This window comes from Tigriopus californicus, chromosome 5 (genome assembly GCF_007210705.1).
Source record: "Tigriopus californicus strain San Diego chromosome 5, Tcal_SD_v2.1, whole genome shotgun sequence".
Classification (NCBI taxonomy): domain Eukaryota; kingdom Metazoa; phylum Arthropoda; class Copepoda; order Harpacticoida; family Harpacticidae; genus Tigriopus; species Tigriopus californicus.
Window position 1 is genome coordinate 12,663,439 of NC_081444.1, and position 27,096 is coordinate 12,690,534.

A 27,096-nucleotide genomic window follows, 5' to 3' on the forward strand; every position below is an offset into this window, starting at 1 on the left:
CCGTACTTCAAGCAAAGTGGGCTATCAGCTATGAAAATGTCAGAGCCTGTTTCGTCTTTTCAGACGAAGAAGTGAATGTATTCCTTTACGGAAAGCAGGATGTGCCATTTGTCTCAACGATTTCTCCGTGGGCCAACAAACTCTCTGACGTATTTGTCGCACGATTGAGGGCTCTAAATTAAAGTCCACAGTTTCAATGACAAACGAGACACTTTTGTTGACCCATAAATCAAGCCTAATGGCGCTTTGTGATTCACAAAAAGATGTTTCGTGTGAATGAGGCCTAGCCTCCGGTAATCTGTTCCATCTTGAGGAACATTATTACATCCCTTTCCGATAAGGAGGAAAACCGCTTCGAAAAATAAAACGGTCCCTCTAGAACTTTCAGGCATTGCTTTTCAGTATGTTAAAACCGCGGATAATTTTTTTACAAGAATTGAAATGGAAAACCCATTGGCAATCATTTTTTACCAAAGCAGGGTGTTAGCCAACCAATCTATGTCCTTGTGAAGTTTTTAAAGAAAAGGTAAGCATCTTGATGAAAGAAGTGGCGCTTCCCCTACAATGAGCACGGGTCCACCTGTATCTTCAAACCTCACGTCCTCATCATTTGGCCTTTGAAAATATCCGTTGAAGACTCTTATATCTACAACAGAGGCATTGAGCTCTGTAGTACGTGCACATACGTCGACTCGGCTGGCCTTCGCCATCAGTGGACTAAAATTGCAAGCTCGAGTTTTGGAGGAAGATATAAGGGAGATCTGGTGAAGGCCGTGAACAAAGATACGTAAATTGGATCTCTAGACCTTCCCTTACGTGCCTAGCACAACAGGAAGTATTAGCAAACAGAACCAAGGTTGGTTCAATCAGATCGTCAATACAACGAGTCGTATAAAATGTCCTTTTACACAAGACACTTTATAAAGTCCAGGGAACCGCTTAAGAGAGTCAGCCGGTGAATGTCGCCTACAGATATTCAAAGAATACCCATTGCAAATGCAACAAGAGGAGAGGAGGAGGGGGGGGGGCACCTTTTTATTTGTTACTTCCATGAGGTGTGGCAGCATTTTCTTGAGGCACTCTTCTGCTTTTGGCCAGGGAAAGTGTTCTTACCAAGGGAAACTCTTCAAGGGATCCGAGAGTGAAAACGACCAATTGCGGTGGTACATTAACAAACAGAGAAGAGAATGTCCACTGGAGGTGTCCAAGTTCTGCCTGCGGGCAATGACAAGGGAAGGAAAGTGAAGAAGGTGGTCAAAACCACGCGTAAAGGGGGATCCGGATCCCAAGAGATCATGACGGAGGTGACCACGACCACTACGGCCACATCCGAATATGCCACCNCGTCCGTCCGTTGTCTCGCTCAATTCATGAGCCATCAAGGTTACGAAAGGGGATCGCAGGTTCCAAGGGGGCCAGTTTGTCTCTGCTTTTGGCCAGGGAAAGTGTTCTTACCAAGGGAAACTCTTCAAGGGATCCGAGAGTGAAAACGACCAATTGCGGTGGTACATTAACAAACAAAGAAGAGAATGTCCACTGGAGGTGTCCAAGTTCTGCCTGCGGGCAATGACAAGGGAAGGAAAGTGAAAAAGGTGGTCAAAACCACGCGTAAAGGGGGATCCGGATCCCAAGAGATCATGACGGAGGTGACCACGACCACTACGGCCACATCCGAATATGCCACCCGAGAGAATGGATACCAGAACGGATACGGGTAATACTTATTGGACATGCATGTTGTAACCTGTCAATACCTGAGAGTTAGTCTCACATATTGTAAAGGTTCTTAGAGGGCTGAGAGTTTATTCGAGTTGCGCTCGCTACATATGGAACATGTGTTCCCAAGGGCATTGGTGGTTTTTTTTTCTCCAATTGAATTTGTCTTTCATTTCAGTGCCAGTACCCAACGTTCCGACCAATTCATTGAAGAAAAGATGTTTTGCCACCATTGCGATGAGTCCTTGGCTGGGCACCGATATGTCTTACGGGACGACCATCCCTACTGCATTAAGTGCTACGAAAACGTATTTGCCAATAATTGCGACGAGTGCGGAAAACTTATTGGAATTGATTCCAAGGTACCTAATCGTTCGTGGCTAATTAAGATCACATAATGATAGCTCTATTTGCAACAATGTTCATTGTGATCTGCTTCCAATGAAACTAGTTTAGGGGTTTGAGATCTTTCACATCTTTTTCGTTGATAGACGATCCTGTTTTTTCCTGTTCTTTTCGGATTGTTTGCCCCTTTCAATGCTTTTTTTCAAATGCTAGTTTAAAGACTCACCGGCATGGGCCTTTGGATTGCCTATTCATTTAAGCAGGGTCATCATGGCAAAAAGGAAAGGACATACGGATCATTGATTTACTAAGCAATACGCAAATTTTCTTCCAGCCACATAAGCTCCAATAAATACTCTGGGTACTATCAGCAACAAATGTATTAATAGCTTGCACCCTTAGACTTAACCTTTGGGACAATTATATTCTATTATGCTTGAAATGCATTAGCAAGATGATGGAAAAACGATATTGGGCTTATTGGGGGAGTGAAAGTGATTCTTTGTTCCAAAAAGTGGGATTCATAGTAATCAAATATGGAGCTATTACGCACGTATGATGGGTTTTTTGATCATTGCACTCAAAAAAAGTAAATATTTAGAATACGCCAGGACATCATTAGTCATTCATTGCCTCAACAACAAGCCACGTAGTACTAACTCCTGCAATGCTCAGCCAACCGAGTGCGTTGCACTTCTTTCCATTGGTCTGCATCTTGACGTTTCAATTTGGCCTTTATCCCGTGACGTAATCAAAATTGTTCTTTCCTCATTTCTAGGATTTGTCTTACAAGGAGAAGCATTGGCACGAATCGTGCTTTGTGTGCTCCAAATGCCGGACTTCGCTCGTGGACAAACAATTCGGATCCAAAGCCGATCGGATCTATTGTGGCCCATGCTATGACGCCCAATTTGCAACCCGATGCGATGGATGTGGCGACGTGTTCAGAGCTGGTAAATTCATTTCACCAAGCATTACCAATTCATCGTAATCCAGGATGTAATCAGTAAAAGAGCAGTAATGACCGCGGTCTTGCCAAGGGGAAGATTCGGATGTATCACTTGTCTAGACCGTTTCATTAGTTTAAGTAGCTACTTTTTCCATTGAATCACTTTTCCCAACGAACACCGGGGAATGAATCAAACCATTACCATGAATGTTCTCACGACAGGCATGAAAAAAATGGAATACAAGACGAGGCAATGGCATGAGAAATGCTTCGTGTGCTGCATGTGCGATAATGCCATTGGAACTAAGTCCTTTATCCCCAAGGAGCAGGATATCTACTGTGCAAAGTGCTATGAGGACAAATTCGCTACCAAGTGCACGAAATGCAAGAAGGTAAGTCCTGAAGTGGGCACAATAATAGTTTGCAACTTGGTCTGCAAAATGAAATGCCTTCAAATTCAAGGTGATCACCCAAGGAGGCGTGACCTACCGCAATGATCCTTGGCACAGAGAGTGCTTCACTTGTACCCATTGCGAGAAATCCTTGGCCGGACAAAGATTCACCTCCCGGGAGGACAAACCCTATTGTGCGGATTGCTTTGGAGAGTTGTTCTCCAAGCGGTGCACTGCATGTGCCAAACCTATCACAGGTGAGCGCCAAACTTGATTTGCCAGTCTTTAACTCCTTGAATGTCTTTTCTTATGAGCATGAGGATCGACAAAGTACTTACGTTGTAGACTTCAATGTTCCTCTTCCTTGGTCGTCTTTCATGATTGTGTCCATATATCTCTCGCCCGCAGAATATGTATTCTACAAACCCGATTAATCTTTCCTGCCACAGAACAAAATTTATCGCGCCAAGTGTGTGCCTTCGGCTGCTTTGTTTTCTTTCTGCCTCAGTGTGACCGAAACAAAACCACTTCTAATCTGTTCCAGGAATCGGTGGAACGCGATTCATTTCGTTTGAGGGACGCCATTGGCACAATGATTGTTTCTTGTGCTCATCCTGCAAGGTGTCCATGGTCGGCAAGGGTTTCATCACGGATAGCGAGGATATTTTGTGTCCGGATTGCGCAAAAAAGCGCTTAATGGCCGACACGGTTGAGCAATGAGGATCCATCTGTCCTATTCCACGACGCGATGCTCTAATTTTCAAACCAAAAAGTTATATCAAGTCTGTTTTCTTTTTGCCCTTTTCAGATTTCTTTTCATGTTAATTTATACGCGATGATTAGTGTTCATAATAAATCAGTCCCGAATATCCAGTAAGCACTCACTAATTTGCCATTGTTTGCCCTCACAACCCATTTGGATTCCATCCCAGGTACGTCAGGTTTTTCTTTGTGGTTTGTATTTGAGTTTGGCTTACTCACCACATTTTTTCTTAACCAGATTTATCCAAAACACTCAAACCAGGGTAGAAATTTTGTATGAACCACATAAACCTGAAGACTTTCAGAACATTTTGGGATTTGGCTTCTCTTGTGTTTCATGATTCAGCATCATCATCCAAAAGAAACGGGACACGAGCAGCATTCATTACTTCCAAACCAATCCACAAGACCATTGGCCCACTCCTGCTATTATTTTTTCAGTGCTCCGCACCCATTTGATTTATTTTCATTATTCCAGGGCGTGGTGGCTTGGGAAGCACGAAATTTGTGGCCTTCGAAACCTTGGCTTGGCACAACGAGTGTTTCTTCTGTGCACGATGCCAAGTGTCCATGGTGGGCAAAGGATTCATTCAAGAGGGAAGCAACATCGTTTGTCCGGAGTGTGCCCGCCAAAAAATGCTGCAGGATATGGAGGACGAAGGAGAACAGGAGGAGTAGACGAAAATGAGCGTTTTCAGGAACCATTTGGCGGGAACTGCTGTACGAGTTGCTAATGCATGATCACTCCGCGCTTTGTTTCAGACACGGGGATTCTGTTGTAAATAAACCACATGAAGCACTTTTCAATACTGCAGGGCTCGTATCAATCAATCATTGTTAGCTTGGCAACACCGTAAGCGAAGTTATCTAGAATAAAGTAAGACAGACAGACAATTGGGTGAGAAGGGTGCATGTATTTCTGTTTGGAACGGGGGAATGGCATGTCTCTCAGGTATCGTCACATCAAAACCACATTAGAATTGGATAAATGGAACACCAGGGCGGCATTCTTCTTGGGTCTTCTCATTCGCTTCGGTGGAGTATTGTATAACGATTTCTTCCAGCTGGAGGTTGTTCTTCAGGTACTCCATGTTATCCTCGAGGACCGTCTTCTCATCGAATTCAAGAGTCAAATCCATGGCTTGAATTCCCTGCTCTGCCACACGCTCTTTGGTAAACGCCACAAACGGCATCACTTTCTTCATCCACTTCTTGAGCTCTTCTTTCTTACCCAAAGCTTGGGAGATGCTCTTGTTATCCGGGGGACTTCCGTCCTTGCTCTGAGAGTACATTTCCTTCAAAGTTGACAGAACCGCACATTGCCAAGGTGGGTAAGTTTTAGCGATATAAACAGTGGCGCGGGTGGGCTTTTCCGGGGGAGGTGGGGCTTTTCCTCCCTTTTTAGCTTTCATGGGTTGGAGATAGTTCTTGTGCTTCAGTCGAAACTCGCGAGCTGCGTACATGAGATACTCTGAGCACTTGATAACGATCTCATCCACCTCAGACGTCTTGGGCCATTCACATCTGAGGATTGACTCTTTCTTGCCGAGGAGTCTGGTCCAAATTTAATCGGTAACATGGGGACAGATCGGTGATAGGATGATGGATTGCCACTCGATGAACTGATGGATAAGATCCTTCCTCATGCCTTCTGATCCGCTTAACTCGCGGTACTTTTCACGAGATCGTTGCATTTCGAAAAAGGCATTCCTCAACGCTTCCTTGAAGAGCAGCTTATCATATGAGGCTTGGGTGGCGTTAACCTGCTTGCTCATCTCATTGCTGAAGACCTTGTCGTGGAAGGTCATGGCACCTTCGGACCGAAGAGTGGCCTCGCCTTTAAGCATCTCGTCAACCCACTCAATGAAGGTGTAGAGTCTCAGAATTCCAGCCTCAGCATTCGGACCTTCAAAATTGGCATCTTCCACTGAATCACCCGCATCGGCCAAAGCCAATCGCATTCCATCGGCAGAGTAGGTATCGATGGCCTGACGGAGGGTTAAGAAATTACCAGTGGACTTGGACATCTTTTCAGAGTTAAGGAGGAGATGACCATTGGCTCGAATACCAGTGGGCCAAAGTTCAGGGCTCTCCGGCCAAATAGCCGTATGGTTGTAAAGATAGTACGTCAATTGATTGGGTACCAGTTCTTTGCCAGACACGCGAAGATTGACCGGGTAGAAATGCTGGAACTCAGTCCTCATTTTTACCAAATTAGCTTCGGAGATTTTCGAGTCCTTGGGAAGAGCACACTTCTTGAAGAATATGTAATCCCACACTTCAGGAGTCATGTCTTCCGGTTTAATGTCGAGAGCATTGCCTTTGTTGCCGCGGAAAGTTCCACCTTGGAGAAGATGAGCCACAGTGTAGTAGGCATGATAAATGGTCGAATCCGAAAGGGATTCAATCAACCAAGATTCATCCCAAGGTAACCTTGTGCCAAGACCATAGGTCCTTGAACAAGCGTGTTCCTTCAGCCAATCGAGAGTGGAATGAAAGTTCTTGCGAACTTCGTCGTGAAAGCATTCCACGTTATCTAAACAAGCTTGGGTAATCTTTCGCCATTCAGTTTCGCCATAATTCAAGTACCATTGGTCACAGAGAGCAACAACACACTCATCTCCCGACCTGGATATGATTTGCTTCTCGGGCTCCATGTAAAGAATGGCTTCATTGGCGTTCAGCATGACATCCTTCAGTAGAGGTTTGGCTTCTTGAACAGTCAAGCCCTTGAACTCACCCACGAGCATTTTGCCTTCGTAGAAACCCTTTAGATAGACCAGCTCTTTGGCCTCGGTCAGCTTATCCCGATCGTTTTGGCTTTGAATCTTGAGCATGTCGCACACTTTCTCAGCGCTTAAGTTTCCAAACTCCGGAATTTCAATGATGGGCACGGGAGCAAAAGGCAAGACCATATCGTCCTGGATGCCATACTTCTCACGGAAAGGCTGCTTGTTCCTCAAATCCCGGAGAGCGGCAAAATCATCTGGCGAGTCGGAGGGAACACTCGTGACTATCCCCGTACCTTTGTCCTCCTTGATAGTGAGCATGGGAAGGGTGTAAATCTTCTCATACTCGGACATGGGAGCTTTCAATGGCATGCCCATGATCTCTTGTCCGGTCAATTCCAACAAAACATCCACCACGCCGTCCTTTTCCGTGAAGCCTTGATACGCCATGTTTCGGGCAGCCCGGGCCGTACTCACGTAGATCTCGCCGCATTGTTGTTGGGTTTTAGTCACCCGGAAGGCGATGTACTTCATTTCGGGGCGGACCCAACAATTGGTCTGACCATACATGGTTTCCGGTCGAAGTGTGGCTGCCACGAGGAAAACAGGCGTGCCAGTGAAGCATTGCAACTTTTCCGGCAGGGGCTCAATGGCTTTCATCTTGACCAAAGTGTACTCTTGCGGTCCAACACCTTCACCTGAGCTCCGATCATGGTCCATACAGGGTTGACCATCTTGGGGCGAGTAGATGGTGTATCGCTTGCCAAACTTGACCTTTTCCCTCTCTTTCAATCGGATAAACTGCCAACGCACAAACGAATCAAAGAACGGATTCACATCAGTCGTGATGAAGCTCCGCCGCCAATCCACGTGCAGTCCCATGGCTTTCAAGTCCGACACCGCCATGGGGGGAAAGTAATCCAGCCAGTAATCGGCTTCAGCAAAATTCCGGATATCATCATCAGCCAACCCCAAACTCTGCATAATCTGCCACTGATACTTGGCCGTCCCTGCCTTAGCCATTGCCTTGCTCTTCTTGCCCTTCGACTTATCCTTGATGACGGGCTCATCTGATTTCTCCTCCACCACAGCCTCTTCATGCTCCGGAAAAACGGGTGGATTCCCAAAGTCCTCCATCTCCCGCTTCAATTTGTCGGCACATGCCTTTATGGGCATGCCCGTGCAATGGAAACCGAAAGGAAACAAGCATTGCTTGCCTTGGAGACGTTGGTAGCCCACGGCGAACTCAGCCTTGGAAAGGGTGAAGGTGTGCCCGAGATGAAGCTTGCCGTTCATGTAAGGGAACGGAAATGTGGCCAAGTAGGTCTCCTTTGATTGAGCTTGGGCGGGAGCATCCTCCTCGAAGATCTTCTCACTTTCCCAACGGTCTTGGATGTCCTTTTCAATTTCTTTGAGACGTTCCACTTTGAAGGTTCCTTTTCGCTCGGGTTCGGCCATGATTCGCCAATCTTCTCTCGGAGGATCCTTAAGATATGGGTGAATGAGGAACAGAATCAAGTCCTGATCTTGCCACACGGCATGCACTGATTGCATCAGCTGAAAAGCCGAGACTTAAACTAAGTGCGAAAATGAAAAATGAAAATGATTGCCTGCTGTATGTTCGTATTCATTTCTGGCGAGAAAATGGACAATGTAATATATCTCATCAGACCGGAGTGTGTCTTTTTTCATCTACGGACATGAATGATGACTTATAAGTATGGAAATATGGATTATGGGCGTAATGGTCAATCATCACGCAACCTGGAACAGTTACTTGAGCGATGGATGAGAAGACCAGTCCTCATTTTACAGCGGAATTCTAAGAGCAGAAAAAAATGTGGATTGAAAGTGACTCAGAATAGATTTGTGCAGTATAAAAGGACAAAATTGAATAAAGGATGGTAAAGGAGAATAAGAATGCCACATTTCGTCAATTTGGAGGCAGGAGGTGAAGAAACTCCAACGGAAAAGCATATTTATTGGCACCCGCAACCTTTGAATGACGTTGCTTAATGGTTCCTCAATAAAAGCAACGGATTTCAGGTTCAGCTAGTTTGAACAAAATGAGTATTGCATTACTTGATCATTCCTCGTCAAAAAATGGAATAGCGATAGTCGTTGGTTACTTTCCTGCCATTCAAATGGTCAATGTTACATGACTGTTTTTGCAACATGGCTTTCTGCATTCCTGATAAACCTGAAAGTGTTCACAGAGCCAACAGTGAAAGGTCGACAAAAGGCTGCTAAACCAACCCCCAATAGTTTGTTTGAAAAAAAACATCATTTGTATAGATTTTCCAATCGTGCACAGTAATGCACTGTTGCATAAATACATACGTATGTTGCGAAAAAAGCTTTTGGGCATGAACGGAGCAATTTGATTCAGCAAGCTGACAAGATATAATCTTGAAAGGGGTACAAAAGACGAGATAATCAAACAATTCAGAAAGAAATCGCTTTAAAACAATAAGAAGCACATGTACTGAAATGGGCCAAAAATGAACAATTTTGCATAAATTCTTTTTTTTGAGAAGCCCTTTAAATCATAGGAAAATGGGGTAAAATCAATGAAAATAGTCAACCTTTTTAATTTGAGTCGGTGAAAAATGCAGAAAAAATCAAATGAACGAAATGATACAAAAATATCAGAAAAAAATACGATTGCTTAGACTGCCTTGATGATGACCTATTGTGGCGGCTACCCTATACACAAAATATGTCCTGACACAGGTTCATCTTGCATAAAACTAGCATTTAGACAGAATGGGTCCCATAAGAACTGCGCTCCCACTTCTGGTGATCCAACTGTTCTCGTTAGAAGTGTGGGGTACATCCCCATGGTTTGTTCCAGGACCTAAAGAGGCCACATGTGGCTATGACGGATGTCCAAAAATCGACCCAGGTACTCAAAAGTAAACTCGGTGTTGTGACCATTACATTTTTGGGGCTCAATCTGATTTTGGGTTCCAGCCATGATCAATGTGCATTTGGTGCCCCACTCGCATGATGACGTGGGTTGGAAAAAGACCGTGGATCAATATTACTATGGCGACAAACAATGGGTTCAGCGAGCTGGTGTCCAATATATCTTCGATGGGATAGTGCAAGAGCTCTCATTGGATCCATCTAAAAAGTATGGCACAACGTGGCCTTGAAATGCCCCGATTACATACTGTCCCTTCGTTCCCATTGAAGGTTCATTCAAGTGGAAATTGCCTATTTCTGGCGTTGGTGGAGTCAAGCATCGGAAGAGACCAAGTCGATGGTTCATCAAATGGTGAATGAAGGCCGTATAGAGTTCATTGGCGGAGGATGGTCCATGAACGACGAAGCAGCCACCCATTACACGGGTTTGATCGACAACATGGCCTTGGGTTTCAAACAGATTAAAGACATCTTTGGTAAACGCAGATGGCGAGATGCAGGATTGCCAAGAAAATGAAAATAGTTCAAGTTCCTTGCTTGCAGGTGATTGCGGGATTCCACGCGTTGCTTGGCAAATCGACCCCTTCGGCCATTCCAAAGAACAGGCTAATCTGTTCGCTCAAATGGGCTTTGATGGGCTCTTCTTTGCCCGAATTGACTATAGGGACAAAGCCCAGAGAATGGAGAGCCAGGAAATGCAGGTTTGAAGAATGCTTGTCTCGTAACACGTGGTGGGTTCTCTCTCTAATGCGTCATCTTCTGTGCATATGATGGGATCAATAGATGGTTTGGGAAGGTAGCGATTCTTTGGGCGAGGACTCGTCCATCTTTACGGGAGTTTTCACCGATCTTTATGCAGCTCCCTCTGGATTTCAATTTGACATGAGGTACGACGATGATCCAATTGTGGATGACATTAGACTCCGAGAGTATAACTTGAAAGAAAAGGTAAGAATTTCAACTTCCAAGGAGATACAAATCCCTGATCTACGCTCTTGTTGGGACCAGATTGACTTGTTTGTGGAAACGGTTCTTTCCAACATGACGAAATACCAAAGTCAAACCAATCTCATGTTCACCATGGGCGGCGATTTCAACTTCCAAATTGCCAACTTGAACTACCAAAACTTGGACAAGCTCATCAAGTACGTGAATGAGCGGTCCGGCGAGACGAACATTCGAGCCTTCTATTCCACCCCATCTTGTTTCCTGAAAGCATTAAATGACGAGGGCCTGACATGGCCCACCAAGACGGATGACTTCTTTCCTTACGCTGATGGTACTACTCTCTCTCTTTCTCTCTATTTCTAGGTTGGAAAACTTTCCTCCAACAACTAATGACAACTTCTTTTCAGGGCCCAATTCCTACTGGTCTGGTTATTTCACTTCCAGGCCGTCTTTCAAATTCCATGAAAGGCAAACCAACGGCATGTTCCAAGCTGCCAAGCAAGTGGCGGCCTTGTTCCAGGCCCCCAATATGGACGAGCTCTTCGACCTTCAGCGAGCCTTGGGAGTGGCACAACATCATGATGCCATCACTGGGACCAACCACGCCGATGTGGATGCCGATTACCATCTGCGATTACAGTAAGGCGTTGGTTCCTAGGTTTTGGGGTTAACCGGTATGAACTAGGCTTTCGAAAGTGATGGCTTTTATTAGACTTCAGTCAAAAAGATTGCTCGTGAGTTAAGGAAATCGCACTGAATTTAAATTCTAGATTGAAAGATAAGTTGTTAGTTTGCGTCATAAGTGAGCATTCCTAAAAGTATTTTAAGTTTTTCGTGGTCAAATGGTGATACTTTTCCATGTGATTTAAAGCCAAACGCCCGGAATGATATGATAAAGATGAGTGTACGGTAATGATATCGAAAGTATTAGTAAACTTTAGCTTGTGTTCATAAATGCTCTTCTGTAATATATCTGTTGTTATTGATTACAGTACGTGCATGCAAGTAACACCTCTTTCGTTCCCTTATTTTTCAGCGAAGGCCAATTAGTGGCTCAAGGATCAATGACGTCCCACATTTTCCCTGTCCTAAATCAAGTTATAGAGAAGGACACCGATTACACCTGCTCTCGCTTGAATATCAGTAGTTGTTCTTGGACCGAGGAAAATGGTCAATTGACCGTTACCATCTACAATCCCTTACCCAGAGCCCTCAATTACAACGTCAGACTCCCTGTTCAGGATAAAATGACAGTCCGAGCATTTGATGCAACTTCAGAGCTTAGCGTGGAATATGTTCCCATTCCCAATGAAATTTTGGCTTTGGAGGAGAGACGCCAGTCATTAGCTGTCCTTGACGCAATCTTCAGAGTAACCAATATCCCTGCCATGGGTAAGAAATTGGATTGGAAACTTGAGCATTGAACACATCCTGCTTTCTCGATTTCAAGGATACAAGGTGATTTACATCGATCAAACCCCAATTGACGAATCGCTTCTGAAACCCCTTGAAAACATGTCCCCTGAGGACTTCCAAAAAGAGATGCCAGACAACTTCAATGTCCAACTGGGTCATTATTTGTCCCATCAGGACTACGATACCCAAGTGAGTTTTGAGCTTACAAGGAGCTTTCTTTCCCCAATGATCCAAACCAACAAGTAGCTTCTCATTTTCTTCTAACAGGCCTCGGGTGCTTATATATTTTGGCCTCTGGAGGAAAAGGCCGAAATGAGTACCATTGTGTCATCGGAGAAGTATGAGGGAGGGCTCCTCAACGAATGGAGACTCAAGCTGAGCATCGACTGGGCCAGTCTCATTGTGAGAAAGTATGAAGACAGTCCTGAATACGAAGTCGAATGGTTAGTGGGACCAATCCCAAGTGAGTAACTAATATGCCGTATGAGCAGTGTCTCCCCAATCACGCAAAGCCATGTGGCTGTAAAAAACGCTGACTTTGAGTATTTCAGTTGATGGAGATGAGCTTCAGGGAAAGGAGATTATCCTAAGATACACTGACTCTGGAGTGGCTAATGAAGGCCGTTTTTTCACGGATGCCAATGGACGCCAGATGATCCAACGACAACGCGATGCCAGACCATCATTTGATTTGGAAGATGGTGCACAAGAGGAGCCCATTGCCTCTAATTACTATCCCATTACCTCAGGTGCGAAACTAGAACACGGTCATTTCTTCCACGCAATCAATTGTCATGACTAAGTGGTTTTCATGATTTTCCCTCCAAAGGCATCTTTATTGGGGACGAAACGAGTCAATTGTCACTTTTGAACGATCGCAGTCAAGGAGGCTCGAGTTTGAAGGATGGCGAAATTGAGCTGATGGTGCATAGACGAACCTTGGTGGATGACAGACGAGGACTCTTGGAGGTTCTGAACGAGACCGCTTTCGAGGATCAGTCTGGTCTCATTGTGAGAGGAAAGCACTTCTTCTTCCAAGGCAATGAAGCCTTGTCGACTGTTTGGCGACGCACCAAGATGCAAGAGCAATTCCTTCAACCATCATTGCTATTTTTTGACACCCTCGAGACGGTTGAAGATTGGCAGGCCTCCTCAGTGGAGAAAACTTGGTCCGGGATCAATTCGGATGAACTCGGCGATAATGTCCATGTGGTGAGTTTGGAACCATGGGATGACGGCCAGATCCTATTGAGATTGGAACATTTCTTCGAAGCACAAGAGAAGCATGCTCGTCAATCCCAATCCACCACCATCGATTTGAATAAGCTTTTCCAAGGTTTGACCGTCTTAGACGTTCTGGAAACCACTCTGGGCGGAAATGCACCTCTAGAATCCATGGAACGCCTCCATTGGAACACGCACAGTTGGAATTCAGAGCACGACGCGTACCATTCGATGGTCAGACGTCAACAAGACACTCAAATCAGTTTGGAACCAATGCAGATTCGAACCTTTATTTTGACAATTGAAAGCTAAGGATCGTACACCATGTGTCTGTATACCTATTTACAATCACATTGCTCATTTCAATGTTTGCTCACAGCATTATTATTTTAGCAAGCAGGCCACATACTGTGAACACTGTGAACGCTACGTCAAATGCTGGCCTCTACGTAGAGCCAGTTAGACGCTTGATAGTTCAAGCCTGAACCTCGTCCGCGTTGGGATCTCGAACGCTTGGAACATAACATAGGGGATCACTGAAGAGCGCTCGTTCCTCCATTCTCTGGCCTGCGACGATCCACTATATATATTAAAAGGACACACTGAAAGAACACCCGTAGACGAATCGTACAGTAGGAACTGAAAAGCCTCAGCATCAGACTTTGCAAACGACAATTCTAGCTTTGCTATTGTGTTTGTGTGTGAGAGAGAGAGGGTGGGGAACTGTCAACTCTAGGCTCATTTCAAGAACAGATATATTCACGTAGTGTGGAGCTGGCAGAAACAGGACAACTGGCAAATTCAGGTCCACTTGATTGATGGATTTGACCCTTCCGTGACGGTTTTCTGGATGAAGGTCTCTAAACAGACGTGGTATCGAACGGGTTCCTCTGCAAGCAGAAAAAATCAGACCATCTTTGAGCGGTTGCTTAGTGCGTGGGATTAGACCCATGCGGTTCCGAAAATTTGCTTCTCAAGTGCATCTGGGCTTCAAGTGCTCGTTATCCACATGTCCAGAACCGTCAAGTGTCGGCCAATCCTCTCCAGTCGTTATATTCATGTGTATTGCAATGGCTTAATGTTTCTGGGTTGGTTGGTCGGTTGGTCGGTCGGACTCGAAGACTTCTCAGTTTGAGCTTATGAGCCCAAATCATCACGAGACAGCGATGTTCCCCGTCGTCGTCTTTCTTGTGGTTCTTCGCCAGTAAGGACCGACCATGGACCCACCAGTGATGGAACAGTTGTGAAAGAAGAACGAGTGTAGCAGTCGTGGACTGTTCGGTAGTTCGGTTGTTCCATAGCGGTGGAGAGTGTATGGTTGCTTGGTCGTGAAGGCCAAACTGGGGGAAAAGGAGAGGACGACGACCAAAAAGGCTCAAGAAGAGCACGAGGAGGAGCAGACGAGTCAGCAGCCTTGGAAAGGAATGGGTATGGTAAAGTGACCTGGTTGCTGTTGGTGTGAAGCTCCAGGAAACGAAAACGAAAATGTATAAATCGATTCATGCTTTCATCCCGATTATGTGATAGATTCACCGAGTGAGATCATCTTCAATGGAACTGGTTGTTCATACCCAAATGTGATTTGTTGTGTCTGCCCTCCTGTTACTTGCTTCTAACATTACTTGTGTTATTCTGTGATCTCCTCCAACAACCGTCAATGGAACGAAAGTGAATAAGCCTTGTCCACGAAAATACTCCCTTTCAAGAGGACATCGCCCGTTTTTTTGGTATCGTTATTTTTCGGCCCCCTCACGTGAGTTTCAATGCAGTTCATCCACATTGTGGTTAATTAGCTTGATTGAGCATTCTCTCAGAGATCGTTCGGAGCATGTATTTTTTATGACGGTTATTAAAACGTGACTCATCGGAGGGAATCTATGTGTTTCACTCTCAAACAAAACGAAGATTACTTCTTTTGGAGGTGAACAGGTTTCATTTAGTGAATCATAGCATTGTAACTGAAAAGCCACTGACCAAACGTTTATATTTTTTTAATGGTAAAATTGACCTTAATTATAATGGGGGATCGAAAACGCCGAAACTATTACTCTTTGCCCAGTTATGACCTTCAATTTGAAAATGGAGATACCTTTTTTCTTCTTCTTTTTTTTGAATTGAAGACCAATCAACCATGCATTTAACGTGCAATAAATGCAATACGAGCATGCGGAAGAACTGTATTTTTATTTTGGATGTAACTGGATAAAAATGAATTACGTCGGCTAGCTTTTGGCTCAAAGTAATCAAATTGCATTGATGTAAGTCATTAATATTAGCACGAATTTTAAGCAAAAAGTTAAAGGATTTTTGACCTGAAAGTTGAGTTGTTGCACGTAGGCCCTTTAATCAGTAGGGATATTGTAATGTAATGAATGATAGCCAACCCGCCTTTTGCAGGCATCAAACCATCAACAAACAACAATTTGTGTTAACAATCAGTTTTTGCATTCACCTTACTTTGCATAGAAATAAAGTGCTGATAGAGAGTGAATTGTGCATTCAAGTCATATTGACGTTACATTCTACAGATCATTGTTGTACAATCCTTTCAAAAATACTTCGACACAGAAAAGGTATAAATAGTACGCTTTTATGATAAATGATCAAAGAAAAATATTGGAAATGACCATAGAAACCGAAAACACTGTGCCTTGAAAATCCATCAAATCAATATCTATTTACGTTTAATGACCACACCAAGCATCAGAAAATTGGGTTCTTTTTCCTGGCTTGGTATTTCACGGGCTTTTCTAACCGCTGCAGGGAATGTAATCTCCAGTACTATTAAAATGAAAGGTTATAATTCGTCTATTCATTACCTTTCAATCTTTATATAATATTTGGTCTACCAACGAATTTGACTTGGCAGACCGAGCTAGTCCTTGAATGTAGGGTTGATCTGGTATGCTATCTAAAAACTTGTCCAAGTCTGACTTGAAGGATGCTACCGGATCAACAAGACCTAGGTATTTCCTACGAATATTGGAGGGAAGTAAATTAAACAATGAAGGAGCCCGAGAAAGAAGAGATGTGGACTTCATTGTTCGAACTAGCCTGGATTCTCGAGGGCTTGATGATGCTCTCAAAACGCACATTAAGCTTCTACGGTCACTAAAATTGGCCCTAAATCCCGAGTTGGGACAAAGCTCATAGAATTGCAAAGTTTAGGCTAAATTAACAAAAAAAAACAGACCTATTTATCATTCATTGCTTTGTTCGTTCAAATTCAACGATCTCCAAATTGATACTTCAGGATCGATTTTACTCGGAACTGTTTAGGGTTTTAAGGAATATATTGCGACATCTTGAGTTTTTCAATGCCTTTACAAGCAATTTTATTTTCTAGTTAGTCCTGCTAAATACAAACTTTGTGCAGAAACAAAAATTAGTCTTGTTTTGTACTTAAACAATATATGCAACCACCTGCAAATCCAAGCTTCTTTGATGCTGTTTTTCATCTGAGGCGAGTGTTTTGTTTTGCCCTTCAAACTTGTTTTCTTTATTTTCTGATGAAGCACGGCAACTCAAAACCAAGCGGCCTCAACCTAGACCTCTTAGTAAATGGCTTTTTTGGTCCCCAAGGAACAAAGGTTTTTGTTTTGAAATAGCAGTTTTCCCACAAGACTCACTTTTATGTCATTAAAGGGCCTTTAAAGGCTTGAGCTGTCCAAGACAAAATTAAGTGCTGTCCAATGTCCAATATGCGTATTCTGCAATAACAGTTTTCCTCAACTTGACTGAACAAAAGGTCAAAAAAATGGGCTTGAAAGTCAACAAACTTGGATAATCACCTTAAGAACTTAAGTGGGTGACAGTTTCTGTTCCTTTAGGAAGGTGCCCGAGAACAGACCTTATTGTTCTCCTTTCGGTTGGCTCATCCACAGATGGTTTTTGTCTTCACTTATATAGGAAATTGTTTTCCCTACTCTCAAAATGGTCCTGGCATCATCCATGATCCCAGAGGGCTCGGTTCGCCCCAAATTTGTGCCCTTGAGACGAAGGCGTGTGGTCTCGCCCATTCAGCGGGGAATGCTTCTTGGAGTGGTTTTTGCAACCTGGATTTGCCTCAGTCACTTCTACTTTAGACCACAAATGGAAGCGGAGAATGAACCCACGTGGAAAGGTATTGTATCTGCTTTGATGAAAGTACCGTACACTTTAATTGGTAAAGCAGGAGATGATTTGAGTGGCAAAAAATTGAAAGACCACTTTTCAAACTTTGGTTGTGTTTAGGCCTGGAATGGAGATTAAAATGGTTCATATTTGTGTCTACGAAAAAGGCTCGAGTATTTGCTCTCTTAAGACGAACACTCTAAAATCATAAAAGAAATCGATCGAAAAATTAGCTTTGTGCATTGTTGATCGATCAAAGTTGAAATAATGAGACTTCTTTTACTCTTAAGTAATACCAAATTGGGTCGGACAAACACCTTTTTAGATAAAATTTTACACGCAATCGCTCAAAGGAGAATAAGATACGTTCTGACAGGTTATCAACTATCTCGAATTAAACCCATAGATGTTAAGAAAGTTTCTAAAAGTACCGTCATCCCTAAAACAATGAAAAACGAGATTCTCGCAATGTTCTCTAGAGGAACAAATAATGAGCCAATTCATCAAAAGTATTGCAAATCAGTGAATTTTAGTTTTTATAGGCGTGATTTTATTTATTTGATTTTGTGCGAATACTTAAATTCATGAACAAAAAGTTCGTTGTTTATATTAGAAGATAAAAGACGGATTATTGGTAACTAGCTATTTTTAGATCGTCACTTAGCAAATTTCTCTAGAAAAGAAGTAGATTTCCAAACCACGTAGATTGTCCTCAAATCGGGTAATTTCCTTGGAACTTGGAACTCAATTAGGAACTACCAAACAAAGCTGTCCTCTTCAAGTCCACCAACTTGTGCTTGATTTATTACCAGCTTCATTTTGAATGATATTAAGAGAAAAAAAACATGGTATTTCTTTAATGATAGCAAAAAAACCGAATGCCTTTGTTCCGTTTGTTGCAATTTCGTTCCTCTCGCTATTCGTCGAAAAACCTCTCTAGGAATGAGAGCTCGATGCCCTATTCTTTTTCCGTGATGTAAGAGAGGAATTGAATTCCAGGATCCCGAAGTCTTTTGAACGTGACTGAGAGCGATGACGGAGACTTTGAGGCGGATGGAGAACTCAAGCCGGGTCATTGTATGCCCCCTGCCATCGAACAATTCCCGGAACCGATCCTGAACAAGACCCAGAGGCGCTACGGAGGACTGATTTTCCACATTGCTTTGGCCATTTACATGTTCATCGGATTGGCCATTGTGTGCGATGACTTCTTTGTACCAGCTCTCGAGAAACTCGCCGAAGGTAATCAATAATAATAGAGATCGATAAGTGGTGCATTGGAATGGAACTAAAGGTGCAAGAACATGTTATCAAATACGCTGAAAATCCAAATTAAATGCAAATAAGCGCGTTTAATTTAGAGTTTTTTTTATTATTGGCTAGATATTGGGCAACGGACGAGAGGTTTGATGTCGTTCAGCAATCATTTGATTAGAGCCCAAAGTTTCGTACTTAAAACAGAGTTTCAATAACAAAATCATACGAAAGAAGCTTAGGATGCAACAACGGCCAAGAAGCAAACAAGTATTTCTTACATTAATTCGACATCATCATGAATTCATCTCAACTACTGAATAAAGATATTTTGAAGTCCGATTTGTTCTTTTTGAGCACGCAATGATAACAATTCAAGATTTGGCAGGCAGGTAAAGGCCTAAAAGTCTACCGTCTGGGACTTTCCTTATGAATTCAATCCACAAGAACCAATGTAGTTTGGTCACCTGGGAGATCATGTAAAAAGACAGTTTGTGTCTGAGCGCGTGCACTGATTTTGATTAAACTACTCAACATTAGACTTGGTGACAACAAAAAGGAAAAATAGATCCTGTATATGTTGATATGTATCCGCTTTAAATTGTGGAACTTCCCATAAGTGCTCGTAATTCTTGAAAACAGATACATCAAGGACATGATTAGGGTTCCGACGAATTGGGCCTAAAAATTGGAACCAATTGGAAACAGTACAAGGTTATGCCAAAATAGCGCCCGTCTGATTTCAATCAAATGTTTTGATGAAATGCACCAAAAAAAATGCTAATCAATTTAAAAACTTTCAGAAAAGGTCAGGCTTTTGTTATTAAGTTCTTAGTTTTGCATTTGATGTTATTTCATTACTGCCAGTCCTTGGAATGGGCTTATAGAAAATTGCAACCTTTTGAAATTTGAGCTTGCTGAATTTAGAGTAGAATGGCACTCACCAAGTAGAATTACATATTCTGAACATATAGGATAATTTGTAAACATACCGATAGAGGCTCCTACGAATATTCAAAAGCAGTTTTCATCCGAAAAACAATTGCTGATTGAGCTCAGAGCATTTTTTTTGTTTAACATTGGACTCTGACTTTATCCTATGAAAGCAAAACTAAATTCCTGAAAGTTCTTTTGGTTTGCCCAATATCATTCCAAGTAGTGACCACTAATGATGATGTTAATCCACAGATTCTTTCACTTATTTCGTTTGATGGTTAATTTGATGGCAGACGCATCTATGAAATTGGAGTACGTTCCAACTTGAAAATGCTCAAATGGTATCTTATTTCTTACCTTGAATTTGAAAAACGGAGAAATTGATCCAAAAACGTGTTCCAAGCAGATAACTTAAATCCAACTTTTGCCGTTAGATTTCATATTGATGTCATAATTATTCAAGCATTCCAAATGCAAACAATCGTACGTTCGGAATACTCTGAAGACCACCTGAACCCAACCAAAAAACTGCCTTCTAATGTCAGTGATGCGAATTTGGCGCAACACACTCGTTGAACGAACTTGACCTTTTTTCGTAGCACCATGACTGAAGGACCAGTTTCGCAAACAAAATGTTTCAAACGTTAATTTTACCAGCAAAGGAACAAAACGTCCTCATAGTTATCCTCATGGGTCTCCTTGATCTCCCATCCTAATTACTAACATACTATTTTCAGTCTTGAACCTTCCCCCGGATGTGGCAGGAGCAACCTTCATGGCCGCAGGCTCATCTGGACCGGAATTAGCCACGGCACTTATCGGGGTTTTTGTGGCCAAGGTGAGCTTGAATGGCCTATAGCTACTACTGCAGATAGTTTCAGAACACTTGGATGCAACACCAAGGACACGAAACCATAATTAGCGAAACGACCCAAATGGACCAGGGTCGCTATGGTAGACGTACCTAAAACATTCATTCATCTTGGCATGACCTCTAATTTGATTTTTGTAGAAACATGTCACTGTTTTAGAAGCACTCGAAGATGCTACCGTGGAAGTAAGTCAGAGGTTCTGTGTTGTTACGTTTTCAGACACGTCCTTTCAATTCATGTGTGAATGCTCGTTGTTGTTTGCTTTTTTTAAATTTTTCTCGTTTTAACTCAACAGTTGTGTTGAGGTGAGTTCACACCCAACATATTTCGATGTATTCAAATCTTGCGTTAGTGCTCTATCTGTCTATTTTTATGCCAAGCTAATAGAAATCCGAACTAAAACAACGATGCAAATCATTTTAGGATGACATTGGAGTGAGCGGAGTCATTGGATCGGCTGTTTTCAACATCACTCTGGTGATCGCGGTTTGTGCTTTGGCAGCCGAACAAGTACTCTTCTTAAATTGGTACTCCGTGGTCCGAGATTGCACGTGTTACCTCATTTCCATCACGGTGCTCCTTTTCACCATTGCCAATGAGGTCATTTCATGGTAGGTTACATACCGGAATGGTTATCCAATGTCCTTGCATGCCTGATCCAAAATTGGAACTAGTCACAAGAAGCTTGACGAGGATTAGAGGGCGTTCCAAATGTGTGTTTAAGAGTTTGGAATGTGAATTATTTTATTCCATTCCAACCATTTGAGACGGTTTTTGAGAATATCTAAGGCTTTGCGTTTGTTTTATGACGTATTCAAGTAGGGGTCTCTCTTTGTTCTCGAGGCTTAGATAATGCAACTTGAAAAGAGCAATTACATTTGTCAAGTCTACCTTTGCATGTGATTGGGTTTGAGGAGAATGTCATCAAACAAGATGAAAGGAAAAGCCAGACAAAGTGATGGTAATTTGGATCAATACAAATTCTAGAGAACAAATAGCAAGATGAAATAAAGATTCCATGAAAGCCGCTATTATTACATGAGTGTTAACAAGAATAGAGCTTGTAACCGAGAAAAATGATCTGAATTTTGTGAGCCGATGGCTTTTGGCCTAATTGTTCAATTAAACAAAAAGAAGGATGCTGAATAGCGAACAAGGTGTGTGAGCAAAATCTGAACATTCAGTACAATGGTTGTAGCGTAGTTGACTAACGCGCGACCGAGTTATACTTGGGTTCATGAGTTCAAGCGCAGGTCTCCCCCTCGATCTAGTGGATATGCGCCTCGAATGGCGCTCCTTAAGGCCAAATTGGGCCCCAAATTACCAATTTGTGATCCCAAATGTAAACACAAATATACAAAATTATATCTAATGAGACTGTGCATAACATATTTCGCAATAAAGATGTTATTATTAAAAATATCCCGCTTGCTAAAAGAGCAAGAGACCTACGGTTTCCTTTGTTGGAAAGAGGATAGACTCTCTCACTCATATCATTTGGTGATCTTTTAGATAAAGTTGAAAATGGAGTTTGAATTGGCAAAGGCAAATCAAATTTCCAATTTGCTCCACGCTAGAGAATCAATTTCAGCTATATCCAAGGTCATCAGGAGAAGATCTTCAGATTGAAACCATTGCTCTTCAAGACATTGAGGACTTTTTTTGCACCTGATTAGCCTCTTCTCCTTCCGGGCAGTGGTGACATAGTTTTTCAGGCCCAAATCCTCCCCCATTGCCTTCCTGTCTGTTGTCTGGGACACCTTCAACTCATTGGAGAGGCACCTCATGCAGATTGTGGGGTCCTTAACAAATTTGCCTTTAGGTGTCCAACAAACTGCCTTGGCTGCTTCTTGTTGGCCCTTCCTGAACAAGAAGCTCTTTACAGATCTTCCTTGTTATCCAATGTCTCCTTCGCAGCATAGACAGTGGTTCTAGAGACGTTGATGACCTTGGATGTGGCTAAAATTGAGGCTCCAGTACGGAGCAAATTGGAAGTTTGATGTGTCTGTGCCAATATAGACTCCATTTTCGATTTTATCATGAAGATCACCAAATGTTATCATTGAGTGAGTTTATCCTCTTTCCAACCAAGTCTCCAGCTCCCTTATAAAGCGGGAAATTAAAATTGTACTGAGTGTTCAGATTTTGCTCACGTACCCTGTATATGACATAAATCAGAATTCTCTTAAAAGTGTAGGCGAGCCATTTGTTTCCAAGCAGAAATGCCGCACATTCCTAGCCTTTCTTCTCCCTTTACTGAGGATCTTTCTCTACAGTGTAAAGGTACTTTACCTCAAGATGGTTGTCAAGAATTCCTTTGTGGTTTAGGATAAGTAAATAACCTTGGCAAGAAATCATGTCAACAAAGATTCAATATTTGTTTTAGGCCTGAAGCTCTCTTTTTCTTGATCCTCTACGTCGCCTATTGTGTGGGTATGGCCTTCAACTCGCACATTGAAGTGTTGGTTCGCTCCAAGTTAAGGGTGCCCGAGTCTTGGAACGTGACCAAACCACCTCCTTCAGCAGCCAATGTGGATGGTGGAACGGGTGCAGATAAACAGGACGACTTGGAAAGTGGCTATGGCCGGATGGATGGCAAAAAGACGAATGGTAGGTCATAGGAAAGAAGGTAGAAGATCTACAACGTACGTACTGTAGTAACATGGCAAATAATTGCCACTCAGACCTCACTCCACTTGAAAGGAAAAGTTGTTCTTTGATTTGGAACTGGACTGGAGTTGGTCAAAGAAGGACTGGGACAATTGGCAAAAATACCCAAGTCTCAAGGAGAAAATGCAATGGAGTCTCTTGGGAAATCTTTCAGGCACCAAAGGAGAAGAATTCGTGGAACTGCCGTTGTCTCCGACCAATCCGGACACCAAAGCACCCGCCGCCCATGCAGTTGAGCCTATTGAAAATCCCCTGGAAAAACCGATGGATGGAAACATGCTGAAATTGGTCAAGTACTACTTACTGTTTCCGCTCTACTTCCTGTGCAAATATACCATCCCAGGTCTGTGAAAATACTTTGAAATAATGCTCAATAGTCAAAGATTGATCCAATTCCTTTGCCTTGCTCCAGATTGTCGCACAGACCAATTTGCCCGTTTGTACGTGCTGACATTCGTAGTGGCCATCATTTGGATCTCGGTGTACTCTTACTTCATGGTGTGGATGATTACGGTCATTGGCTTCACTTTGGCCATTCCAGACACAGTCATGGGCCTCACCTTCATTGCAGCGGGTGTGAGTGTTCCAGATGCTCTCTCCGGAGTGGCCGTGGTTAAAGAAGGTAATCGAGGGCCAAACTTCAATGGGTGCATGTTTGGAATAAAAAATGGGATTCCCAAAATACTTAATTCTTATCGTCCTGCCAATGAAAGATCTTCGCTAAGATGCATTCTTTGAGTCAATCTATAAACCACTGAAATAGGGAAGGGAATGCAGGGTCTCGAATGAACAGATGGATCAAAATATGTGCCTTCTCAAGGTGAAGCACAAACCAAGCACAGATTTTATGAAACAATCTTTTCTTCTAAGCTCATTCATTGATGTATGTTCTGACGTGACCTTTAAGTGTTGCGGGCAAAGGTTTTGACTCAGTCATTCGATAGACCTGAAAATTGAAATAGTAAGTCGTAACGACCTAGGGTGAGTTTCTCGTTACGAAGATCTTAATGTGCTGACTCAATTCCGTAATATCATTTCTCCATCATCCAGTGCATTATTTCAGTGGTATTACATGGTTAATCTTAACCAACTAATTTGTAAGGAGAAGGGGGCGGCCATGCATTTGAAGTCTACGTTTGAAGTTCAAAGTAGGCGATTGCGTTTCTCTGACAATGGAAATTCTCATATCACAAGTACTGCTTCATTTGATCCATCGAATCGATTTGTCAAAACCTTATGGCTTGGTTGTAATGGTACAAAAATGAATAAGTGTGTAGTCGATTGCTATTTGTTGGACACCAAGGGAAAATAGAATATAAATATATAAATAATGGTTGGTTCATTTTACGTCCGCACGCCATAAGAAAACAAAGTATTAGTACCCTACGCGGTTGGATGAGTCAAAAAGATGTGTTGGAGTGGACAGCCACACACACAAAGGACATCTCAAGAAAGAGAGAGGTTCTCAACAAAATCTGTTGACATTCACTCAAATGAGAATTAGGACACATCCTACCTTGGTTCATTATCACTTTATCTATTAGCCCTCTTTAAGCATTGTTCGTGACATGACCATTTAGCGGGTGCAAGTCCATTCAAGGCCAAAAAACATGATCCTCTCTGGGTTTTTTTGTCTTCAGGTCACGGAGATATGGCCGTGTCAAATGCCATTGGGAGCAATGTCTTCGACATCCTGGTCTGTCTTGGACTTCCTTGGTTTCTGGATACAGCTATCGTTAATCCGGGCACTTACGTCCGCGTCCGAAGTCGAGGATTGATCTATTCCACATTCAGCCTATTTTCCACCGTGGTTTTTCTGATTGTGGCTTCTCACATCAATGGGTGGAAATTGGACAAGAAATTCGGCATCATCCTCCTTGTTTGGTACTTCATCTTCATGCTCATTGCTTCCCTCTATGAGCTGAATATCTTTGGGGAATTCAATCCTCCCGAATGCGAGAGCAACTACTAACAAATGAACAACCCCCCCCTGCCTCCCCCTCCCCTCATTAACAACCCCAATTGTATACCTATTTCAATACTCCTTGGGTTGTGTTTGTGTGTGTATGGGTGCGCGTTTTAGCTTTCAAAAACCAATTCTCCACGTTTTCAATTTCAAGATTTCTTCAATTCAATAATACCCTTATTACATATAAGCCCTTCTTCCCTCCTCAACCTTTCAATTTGGAAACAGGCTTTCAACCTACCTATCAACGAATCAATGGAAAAGTCAACCTTCATAATCCAGCTTTGGATGGATCACTGTACTAGTGTAATATACTTGTAGTGTGTCGAGTGTGCATGCTAGTTTCTCGATGTAATCCTCTTCCTTAATCTTTTCTCGAACTTCAAATTCTTAAGGAACATGACATTGTGCATGGTTGTAGTGTGCAAGATGTCCGATATGTGGACATCAGTGGTGTGTTCCCCCTTCAAAGTTTAGAAACATCGAATTTCATATTCTGCTAAATTTGAAACATAACCTTGGAGTTTCCCATCCTCTCAAAACGTAGGCGACCATTAGAAAAAGACGCAATATTTGCACCGCAAGGTTGCTTTTTTTTGACTTTCCAGTTGGACTTACTCAACATTTTCAGTCCATGTTAACAATGTAATCCCAAATTTATGTTGCTGCAGTCTATGTCATCATTGTTAATTTAGTAGATCGTAACTTTTCAGTACTTCAACATACATCACGTTTTCTAATAAATTGCTAATTCCATTTTTATTACATCACATTTTCTAATAACTTGTTCATTTATTTCGTTTGTGAAACAAGAATTCGTTAGCCAATTGAGGATGATAGGATAAAAATACTACAACAATATTAGAATCATTACTCACTTTTGCCTTACCCAAAACTTTAGGACCTAATTTACATAACAATCTGAGCAATTTTCTTTTTATTACACACTCTCTGATGATCCTAATAATACCAGCACAGATTGTCTTATGAAAATCTATAATTTCCATTGTTGTTGCCTTGTATTCGACTCCTAACAAATCCAGCGCTTGTTATTCGTCTATTATTGTATTGAATTTCACATACTATTACGTTTTGGGTGAATAAAGCTTATAACTAGTCTCTTTATGTACATCTTAACATGCTCTTATGTAACTTTGTATTTACTATTGTCCACATGGAAATTTTAACACTTTTATGAAAAAGTTTTCCTTGACGACCAATTTTCTATTTTCCGAGGTCCATTTTGCCCTGTTGTTTATTATGCCCAGCTTTCATCGTCACCATAAGGCATTTCCAGTTATGGCATGGTTCCTTGTGTGAGTTTTAGAATAATCAATCCGGCATAACCCAATCACTAAATTTGCTCAAAAGAACTGTTATGAATGATCCTTAACTGTTATTTCGGGTGACGAGTGGGCTTCTCAATAGGGGCTGTAAATCCCATTGTCAAAAAACACCAATACTAGATCAATATGCAATATATTATAGAGCATAAAAACAATAATTACAATAGTAATAATGATTTTCAATCTGTTTTCACATCGATAACTTCATAATTGAATCCTCTATAGCATTTCATTTCAAATCGACTGATGCCTGGCTAAGATCAATTGGAGTTTCGTCGTTCATAGTTCTTCCCTGGTTATTCACAAAAACGAGGTCGAATGCAGGGTAAAAGTATTGAAATAATGAACGCTTTTTTTCGACACTTTATAGCTTTGGTAGCTATAAATGGTATGAGTAGATATGATCGACGCAAAGACCGTAGATGTCAGATTGATTGTAAGATTGTGAGATCATGCTTCAATGAATGCAATGTTGCGTCATCTAGCTCATTAAGGGTCTGGCGATTTCTAACAATATTCTTAGATGGAAA

General features: G+C 42.3%; 4 protein-coding genes across 7 annotated transcripts; 3 read left to right on the forward strand and 1 right to left on the reverse strand.

Annotated features, from left to right (window-relative positions):
* The first annotated feature begins 1,352 nt into the window (after nucleotides 1-1,352).
* Nucleotides 1,353-4,971, forward strand: LOC131881172 (four and a half LIM domains protein 2-like). Of its 2 annotated transcripts, none has more exons than XM_059227953.1 (6): nucleotides 1,353-1,714; nucleotides 1,895-2,078; nucleotides 2,840-3,014; nucleotides 3,233-3,402; nucleotides 3,473-3,659; nucleotides 3,947-4,271. In XM_059227953.1, exons 1-6 carry the CDS (start codon nucleotides 1,530-1,532, stop codon nucleotides 4,120-4,122), a joined length of 1,077 nt encoding a protein of 358 aa, XP_059083936.1. In that variant the 5' UTR covers nucleotides 1,353-1,529; the 3' UTR covers nucleotides 4,123-4,271. The 2 variants fall into 2 exon arrangements, with proteins under 2 accessions (XP_059083936.1, XP_059083935.1); XM_059227952.1 differs by lacking the exon at nucleotides 3,947-4,271 and adding an exon at nucleotides 4,643-4,971 and having other exon boundaries at nucleotides 1,355-1,714.
* Nucleotides 4,972-5,058: 87 nt separating this feature from the next.
* Nucleotides 5,059-8,444, reverse strand: LOC131881170 (leucine--tRNA ligase, cytoplasmic-like). Its single transcript, XM_059227950.1, is given in 1 exon segment — nucleotides 5,059-8,444. A coding segment is annotated over 1 exon segment (3,213 nt). The 5' UTR covers nucleotides 8,352-8,444; the 3' UTR covers nucleotides 5,059-5,138.
* Nucleotides 8,445-9,658: 1,214 nt separating this feature from the next.
* LOC131880469 (lysosomal alpha-mannosidase-like) lies at nucleotides 9,659-13,779 on the forward strand. Its single transcript, XM_059227121.1, has 12 exons — nucleotides 9,659-9,798; nucleotides 9,867-10,029; nucleotides 10,092-10,297; nucleotides 10,365-10,522; nucleotides 10,605-10,769; nucleotides 10,830-11,100; nucleotides 11,177-11,408; nucleotides 11,806-12,161; nucleotides 12,220-12,374; nucleotides 12,453-12,648; nucleotides 12,737-12,934; nucleotides 13,015-13,779. The coding sequence occupies exons 1-12, from the start codon at nucleotides 9,660-9,662 to the stop codon at nucleotides 13,719-13,721; spliced, it is 2,946 nt and encodes a 981-aa protein (XP_059083104.1). The 5' UTR covers nucleotide 9,659; the 3' UTR covers nucleotides 13,722-13,779.
* A 302-nt stretch (nucleotides 13,780-14,081) lies between these two features.
* On the forward strand, nucleotides 14,082-26,345 carry LOC131880470 (probable sodium/potassium/calcium exchanger CG1090). Of its 3 annotated transcripts, XM_059227123.1 has the most exons (11): nucleotides 14,082-14,837; nucleotides 14,937-15,162; nucleotides 17,319-17,532; nucleotides 18,522-18,764; nucleotides 20,450-20,550; nucleotides 20,725-20,769; nucleotides 21,008-21,195; nucleotides 22,971-23,194; nucleotides 23,409-23,597; nucleotides 23,667-23,876; nucleotides 24,895-26,345. In XM_059227123.1, the coding sequence occupies exons 3-11, from the start codon at nucleotides 17,343-17,345 to the stop codon at nucleotides 25,224-25,226; spliced, it is 1,722 nt and encodes a 573-aa protein (XP_059083106.1). In that variant the 5' UTR covers nucleotides 14,082-14,837; nucleotides 14,937-15,162; nucleotides 17,319-17,342; the 3' UTR covers nucleotides 25,227-26,345. The 3 variants fall into 3 exon arrangements, with proteins under 3 accessions (XP_059083106.1, XP_059083105.1, XP_059083107.1); XM_059227122.1 differs by having other exon boundaries at nucleotides 14,082-15,162; XM_059227124.1 differs by lacking the exon at nucleotides 20,725-20,769 and having other exon boundaries at nucleotides 14,085-15,162.
* The last annotated feature ends 751 nt before the right edge of the window (nucleotides 26,346-27,096 follow it).

Excerpts from the sequence above, each read along its gene's own strand:
- LOC131881172 (XM_059227952.1), top strand. The coding sequence starts at position 1,530 with ATGTCCACTGGAGGTGTCCAAGTTCTGCCTGCGGGCAATGACAAGGGA. Across the intron at positions 1,715-1,894 it reads GGATACCAGAACGGATACGG|TGCCAGTACCCAACGTTCCG; the intron begins GTAATACTTATT and ends CTTTCATTTCAG. Across the intron at positions 3,660-4,642 it reads ATGTGCCAAACCTATCACAG|GGCGTGGTGGCTTGGGAAGC; the intron begins GTGAGCGCCAAA and ends TCATTATTCCAG.
- LOC131880469 (XM_059227121.1), top strand. The coding sequence starts at position 9,660 with ATGGGTCCCATAAGAACTGCGCTCCCACTTCTGGTGATCCAACTGTTC. Across the intron at positions 11,101-11,176 it reads CTTCTTTCCTTACGCTGATG|GGCCCAATTCCTACTGGTCT; the intron begins GTACTACTCTCT and ends ACTTCTTTTCAG. Across the intron at positions 12,649-12,736 it reads GTTAGTGGGACCAATCCCAA|TTGATGGAGATGAGCTTCAG; the intron begins GTGAGTAACTAA and ends TGAGTATTTCAG.
- LOC131880470 (XM_059227122.1), top strand. The coding sequence starts at position 17,343 with ATGGTCCTGGCATCATCCATGATCCCAGAGGGCTCGGTTCGCCCCAAA. Across the intron at positions 20,770-21,007 it reads TCGAAGATGCTACCGTGGAA|GATGACATTGGAGTGAGCGG; the intron begins GTAAGTCAGAGG and ends AAATCATTTTAG. Across the intron at positions 21,196-22,970 it reads GCCAATGAGGTCATTTCATG|GCCTGAAGCTCTCTTTTTCT; the intron begins GTAGGTTACATA and ends TATTTGTTTTAG.